Source organism: Eucyclogobius newberryi, unplaced genomic scaffold (genome assembly GCF_026437365.1).
Source record: "Eucyclogobius newberryi isolate DKJ021-1_F unplaced genomic scaffold, fEucNew1.0.hap1 SCAF_12, whole genome shotgun sequence".
Taxonomy (NCBI): Eukaryota; Metazoa; Chordata; class Actinopteri; order Gobiiformes; family Gobiidae; genus Eucyclogobius; species Eucyclogobius newberryi.
This window is the reverse complement of record NW_027315746.1, coordinates 22,108,554-22,115,924: the sequence shown is the minus strand read 5'-3', so window position 1 is coordinate 22,115,924 and position 7,371 is coordinate 22,108,554. Positions and strand designations below refer to the sequence as shown.

Sequence of the window (7,371 nt, the reverse complement as noted above, 5' to 3'; positions counted from 1 at the left end):
GCCCTGTGGCTGAGAGATCCTCACAGCACGGTCACTGGAGTCAGATGGTCAGAAGTCCATCCAACAAACAGCAGATCATTCATAAAAGTACTCTCTGGCCATAATAAAGATAATGCATATGAAATAGACAATGGTTATTTGAAGCATTCTAAACTAGAAATGTATGTTCCTGTTTACATATTTTCAGTTCACCTGGTGCTGTGTTTTTATCCTTGCAAGAGCTTGCAAAATGGTGGTAGAATTTTTTTATATGCATATTATTTTGTTGTTGTGTTGTATGCATTTTAAGTACTGCTTTCATCACTGAGGTGACTCCCAGGAGTCATGTCAGCTCACTTTCAGCTACACACATGTCTACAGATGTTTTGGGGAGTGTTTTAAGCACACAACCTGCATGTGCGTATGCCTCAGTCTACAAGTCTGAACATTCAGCAGAATATCCTCCTTCCTTCTGGAGCAGAAAAACACTTTGTGTCCTCTTTCTGACTTTAATCAAACGCTTTCCTACTTGAGTGAACTAAAAATGCAGCGCCATGGGCATCTCTGAAGTTTTGCTCTCACTTAACTCTTAACTTCCACAGTTTTCTTGAACTTAAGACAAAAGTAGAAGCAAGATACAGGTAAACTATAGATGAAAGTCATAATGTCTTCTTTTAAAGTACTTTGTTTTTTATGAATAAAACAGAGGGTTAGATAAAATAACTTTAAATGAGTGCTTTCTACTCATGATGCATGACAAGGATCATCCAATTATCTAAATTTAGTAAAGATATATATTCTAATTGTAAGTTTCTACTTATTACAGTCATGTCACCATCAACAATTACCAGTAGTACTTCTGTTACTATTACTACTGCTGTTGTCACTACTACCAACAGCAGTTTTATTATTTCCTGTTGTGCACCTGGTATTGACACAGTAACTACCATTGCAAAATAGGACCATTGTCTTTGCAGAGGTCCGTCTGTTTTAGCTTTTCTTCTTTTCTTTTCTTTTACTTCATTTACTTTTGAAAGAATTCAGTGTGTTTGTCATTTACCCACTCACCTGTTGATATCGCAATGATCTGAACTGTAAATAATCGATGACACGTTGTTTTCCCTTTCTTTTGCAGTGTACCGGTACCTTTGGGCTGACATCATGTGTGAGTGTGTTACCACAAGAATCTGGCGCGCCACGCTGAGAGCACAGAGGGCCCATTCTTAGACTAAGTGGGCCGGGAGAGGTGACGTTGTGACCAGAAGAGAGAGAGGGAGAGGGAGACGAGAGGGAGGCGAGAGGGAGGCGAGAGGGAGGCGAGAGGGAGGTGGGGGCAGCAGAACAACACGAGGAAACAGGAACAGAAAGTGAAGACTTGTGTCAAGATCAGCCTTTTGTGAACAGACGCACAGAAGTGAATGCTAAAAGTGCAACTATGAGCCACAGGAGACACCTGACCTTCCACTGAAAGGGTAAGGTGCTACTTTACATAGCTATCTGGAAGTTGTATTTGTACTGTGAGTTGTTGAAGTTGAGAGAAAAGCATTGAGAACATAGTTGTGTTGTTGTTTTGGCTCTGCGCGACTGCGGCTGTGTCTGACAGGATGTTTGACAGGCGCTGAAGATAAGCAGATAAGTTTATTCCTGCTGAGACAATCAACTCCTCCAACCAGGACCTTTTTTTTTTCACTTACCGCTTGAAAGAAAATCACTTTTCAACACTCAAATCAGGTCAACATGCTCAAAGCTTGAATATGATGGGGACTTTAAGGGAAATCGCTTGACTTTCCGATTGCTTTTCACGTTGCTAAGCATTAGGATGAAGCTGTCATCACAAAACTTTCTCCATAAATTCAGAGAACTCAAAGATATTCCACAGAAAACTTGACTTAGATGAGCTTTGTTGTCATTCAGATACAGCAAATGTACACAGAGTGATGATGTGTCTAGATAAAAGTTGATTTGAAAGATTACTGGTCGCTTTTAAGTCTTCGAAACTTTGAATTTTTGCAGTTTTCTCTATATATTTTCAACACATAAAGCATCAATTCGTCTTGGCATATTGCAAACTGCCTCTGGACATAATCAGATGTTCATACTGGGGCCATGTTCTGCACAGTACGCTTGGGGGCTCTCCATTAAAAATTCCTGCCATGCCTTCTGTCACAACTTGGAGCCTTTTAGGTCACATACGCTCCTTAGAAAGCAACAAGGGGCTAAGTCGGTGTAACCATAACATATTTCTCATGCAGTCTTTTCCTGGCTTTGTGTGTCCAGAGCATTGACCTCTTCCTGTGAGTGAATTGCTGCAGGAAAGCACAATGTCTTGAGAAAGTACGGAATGCGAGGACACTAGTAATTCTAAGTCAACGTTGTAATAGAGTCAATTGATAAAAGACCCAGTTAGTTGAAATAGGTCTTTTATAATGGGCTTTTGTTAGGCTAAAATCAATGGTTTACAGATAACCTTCCAGGCTTTCTACAATTATATATTTGTTTATTGAGTCTGGCACTGTCTTTATTGTTGCAAGATTGGATCCGTGCCTTGACATAGCCCAATACTCAATACGCAACTTGTTTTCCCAAGTACTAGAAGTATCAGAATTTGAACATTTGCTATTTATTTATGTGTCATTTCCCATTCATTTTTCCCCTAAAAAAATATCAATGGTTTAATAGACATGACAGAGGCTAACCAGCAATGTGGGAACTATTGTACATAACACATTCGATTTCAATCCAAAAAAACAACTCAAACCTTAAAATTCTGTAAAAAATATATATAATATAATTTACGTATTGGTGTTGTGGGCATTACTTCATATAACTGATTCAATTCTAAACATTTCATATATACATTTTTAATATATATATATATTTTTGATTTAATATATAAACTTAAAGTCGGCGGTTAATGTTCCGTGTAATGTAATGTTCCATGCAATTATTGTTGGTGCTGCCACTTTGCATGTACTAGTTCAGTCAACATTGTATTACCACTGGATCATCAAAATAGTTAATAATTAGCTTTATATGAGCGTATACAGTGCTAAAAAAGTCTATTTTTTTCAGGACTAGACAATGTTAAATTTAAATACAGTCTGAGCGGAAGCTTTGGGACACAGTCAGTTCATTGTTCTTGACTAACACTATAACACTATAACACTATAAGTATGATAACACTTCACCTCTTATCTTGCTCTTGTCAAGCTTTAGCTCTGATACAGCCTTAGTCATGAACACCTCACATCTCTCTAACCGCTGCCGGATCGTGTTCACTAAAAACACTTATTGTGCATCAGCTTACAGTGTTGACAGTGTTGACAGTGTTGACAGTTTTGTTTTTAATGTGGGAAATACTGACGTGCCACAGCTATGACCAAACATGCTATTGACTGTGGGTGAGTCAAGTCCCCGGACACAAAATCTAATCTAATAAAATCTAACAACACAATGATGAATATGTTTACTCTTAAAATCTATAGGTTGATATAAATGTTTACAATTTCACTCTTGGATTGTTTTCTCCTCATATTTTAGAATAGAACTGTAAACTGCCTCTAGTGCTGCATGAATCTTGAGGTGCTGAGTTTCCTGTTGAGCAAATAGAGTGGAAGTTTGCAAATAGTTTGTGCTTTAAAGTCACGCGAGTTGCAAGTGCAGGAGTCACAAAGGTTGAAACTACAGTGTTTTTTGCAGCGGTCCACATATCACTCACTGTATCGCAATGAGTTTGAGAGGCAACTTTCCGAGGCCAAAGCGAGTTTTGCCATCATGGTAAAGCTAACAAACATTAGCATGCGTCGCAGAGAATATAATGCTCTATAATTCAAAGCAGACAGTGCATAATGGACTAATTTTCACCCAAATAGATGCTTTTACATTAAAGCTGCACTGGAACAAAACAAATTTTACTTTTTTGTATGATGTGCTCTTCGGTGGTGCGTAGTTTAAAGGTTTTTACTACTTCAGAGTTGTAGGGTTTGCTTCCTGGCATTAAACCTTTGCTGAATGTCTCTACCCGCTCAAACCCATTTCAAACTTCAGCTGTCCTGTCCAATAAAACTCTGAGGCCAGATAAACATGGAATAAATTGAAAGCACATACGTAGACGTAGATGTTACAAATCAGACCGTTTTTTTCCACCCAGTTGCTTTATACAAAACTAACTTAACTAAATCTGTCTGCTCCTCTCAAGCAGAAGCTGTCTTTATTTAAAGCTGCACTGTGTAACTTAGTACATGCACTTATTGTTACAGGAGTTTTGATTGCTTTCAATGAGCAGGTTTGCCTCTCCACAGATCGGACCTGTAACTTAGCCTGATGGAGTCACCTGCTTTTGTCATGAAGATAGGTTTAATAATGTCTTACTGTGCAACATTCCAGGTAAAGCAATCTCCATGGAGACAATCGCCGACATAAATGTAACATAATAAGATAAGATCACCTTTATGTGTCGCACAATGGGGAAATTCTAATGTTGCAACACAGATTAGGCACAGAAGTATAATGATAAAAAAACAGATAACTTAAAAAGCAGCCGGCTCTCATCAACGCCGGAAGTTATTTTAAGTTCTTTAAGTCATAATAAGTCAGTGCATTTCGTGTATTAAAGTGAATTAAAAATGGAATAATAAAGAAGGCTAACATTCATAAAACGTCCAGATGTAATGGGCAGTGTCCGATGGGAGCCATTATGGCCTTATATTCAGATGAATCTTCAACCCTCTCCCCCCTGACACTCTTCAGGCCTTTTAGAGAGACGTTACCTCCATCAGTGTCTCACCTTTTCCTCCTCCCGCTCAGACATCCTCCCTCCTGTTTATCCTGTGTCTTTGCCCTGTCCTCCTCCTCCTCGGGACCCTCTGCTCCCTGCCCTGAATCCTCAATGAGCCGTGTGCCGTATTAATGAGACGGAGCGCTGAAAATGTGGAGCTGACATCGACCGGAAAGCAAGAGACGTAACAGGCTCTGACAGATGGACAAGAGGAAGAGAGGGACAAAATAGAATGTCAAATTGTCAAAGGGAAACCATAAATTCAAACCAAACCATAAAGTCTCGCTTTTTATTTTTTCCGTTTTATTGTTTTGTTTTGTTGTGACATGGAGTTGGATCTAAGCTTTTTATACATTTTTTTTAGATGATTTGTTTTAATTGTAAGTACACAATGTTTTAGGTAAAAGAACAGCTACAGGAGCAAAAAATACTCAAGTAAAAGTATTACTAGCGCATTAAAAACATCTATTTAAGTAAAAGAATGTAGGTGCCTGTTTAAAAACGTACTTTCACACCAACTAAACCAACTATTAAAATGTTAAATGTGGGGATTTTGATACAGGAATGTGCTGATATGTGTGCGTGTGAATTTGATGTACATATTTTGTGTTCTCAAAGTCAGCACTTGAACTCAACACGTGATGCAGAATGTCATCATGAACATGCTAAAAATAACCCTTCAACCCACATGAAGTACTTTCCACTTTTCAGTCCAGTTAAAGAAATACACATTCCTCCTCTCAAATGCAGTGGAGTAGAATGAATGTGTAAAATGATGATTGTTTTTGTTATTTTTACGTACTTTTACTTCTGTAGTTACTTTCCACCACTGTATTTCGAATTGTTTCCTTTGCCTACTTTTTCAGATATTTTTTTAGCACAGAATATTTAATAAAGAATGAAAGGGGGCGGGGGCAGCAGGTTAAGATGAGTAGATACAAATAAGATTCTGCTCTCACTTTCTCTTGCTTTGTTCTTTTTTTTCAGTGACACACCTCATGAGTGAAGAGGATCAAACCAAAGCAAAAGGCCGAAGACGGAAAGATTAAAAAAGGAAAAAAAAATAACCTCTGAAGGATGAAGCTTGCAAATGTGAGAGGAATGCATGAACAACAAACTTTTCTGTGACTGCCTTGAGATAAGAATTGTCATAACGGATTTCAAAGTTTCTTGGCTTTATACAAGTGCTTTTGGGGCGTGGAGTTTGACAGACATTTTAAGGAAGCCTCGCAGCCATTCCTGTCTCGCGTAAACAAACCGAGGCATCAGAAAGTGGAACATAAAAGCCAGCTAATGTCACCAAAATGCCTGGCTGTATTAATTAGCGGTTTCTTAATGATTTTGGTGTGGGAACGCTCACACGTGCGGTCTCCTAAACCCTGAAGGATTTGCATGAACTTTTCCAGACTTTTCCGACTCGAAAATGGACAAAGTTGAGGATTTCTTCGAGCAGTTGTGGACTTTTGTGACGGACAAACACGACCAAGGCCTCTTCAACACGGTGTGCCTGGCGGTCCTGCTAACCTTACCTCTGCTCGTCATCCTCACCACCTTCATCGTCTGCTGCCACTGCTGCTGCTGTCGCCATGCCGACGGGTGCTGCTGTTGCTGTTGTCCGGACTCCATGGCAACAGCGAGGTCAGAGACGAAAAAGAAGAAAGACTCGACAAACTCGGATGACCTGTGGATCTCGGTGAAGCCCGGGGCGATGACGGCGGATAGAGTGGCACTGGGAATGGTTTGAGACCCTGGAAGGCACATTATTGTTTGATCGTGTGTATAATTCATTTGTATTCATGGCGTGGTATGTTTTGTGTTTGCTATAGCGTGTAGTCAGCGTATGGTACATGTGGAATTTGCTGAGACGAGGAGAAACGTGTCAGTGAGGAACAATGTTTGAGTGTGTGCCAGGGCTGTTGACATGAGGAGAAAAGACAATTGTACTGGTTTGGACAGGTTAGATCAATTTATAGAAAGGGAAATGTCACAGAGCTACTTAAAGGAATTGTAAATAATGGTGGTTAAAATCTTCCTATCAAATTTTTTTATTTTTTTGGATAAATTTTCAAATTACGGAAGCGTTTTAGGCCTACTTACAGATGACAGATTTGCATTTTTCTTCATATTTGCTTGTTTTTTGTATCATTCCGGAGCCCACAGCCCAGTGCTGCACAGGTTTATGGCTTGAAAAGGAAGCAATCCCCATCACTTTGTCATATTGGGCCATCACGTTATTATAGGACATGAAAGTGTGTGTGGGCTATTGCTTTTTAATGTGTCAATACAGTGCAGTGCATATACACAGTCGAATGTCCACACAACAGCAGACACAGCTCCCTACTTTCAACTTGATTAGATTTACTTTAGGTCAAAGAGTAGATCTTCCACACACCAGCGCCAACTGTCAAACTTCTCAACAAAGTCCAAAGAAAAGCACAAATTGGCAAAACGCCAGTCATGAACTATATCCTGTACAGTAGTTTATCCAAGGCAAATGTCACCCAAAGCTTGATCTTGTTGGCAGCCCTTTATTATTCCTTCTACAAGTGCATCCAACATAAACCAATGTGTTTGAATCAATATAGTACTTCAGTCAAGCAAATCGGCAATTTTTG

General features: G+C 39.3%; 1 protein-coding gene across 1 annotated transcript; it reads left to right on the top strand.

Annotated features, from left to right (window-relative positions):
* The first annotated feature begins 1,358 nt into the window (after positions 1–1,358).
* Positions 1,359–6,807, top strand: LOC140356494 (uncharacterized protein KIAA0040 homolog). The gene is made up of 2 exons (XM_072441461.1): positions 1,359–1,451; positions 5,744–6,807. Exon 2 carries the CDS (start codon positions 6,180–6,182, stop codon positions 6,498–6,500), a length of 321 nt encoding a protein of 106 aa, XP_072297562.1. The 5' UTR covers positions 1,359–1,451; positions 5,744–6,179; the 3' UTR covers positions 6,501–6,807.
* The last annotated feature ends 564 nt before the right edge of the window (positions 6,808–7,371 follow it).

Coding starts and splice junctions, on each gene's coding strand:
- LOC140356494 (XM_072441461.1), top strand. CDS start 6,180: ATGGACAAAGTTGAGGATTTCTTCGAGCAGTTGTGGACTTTTGTGACG.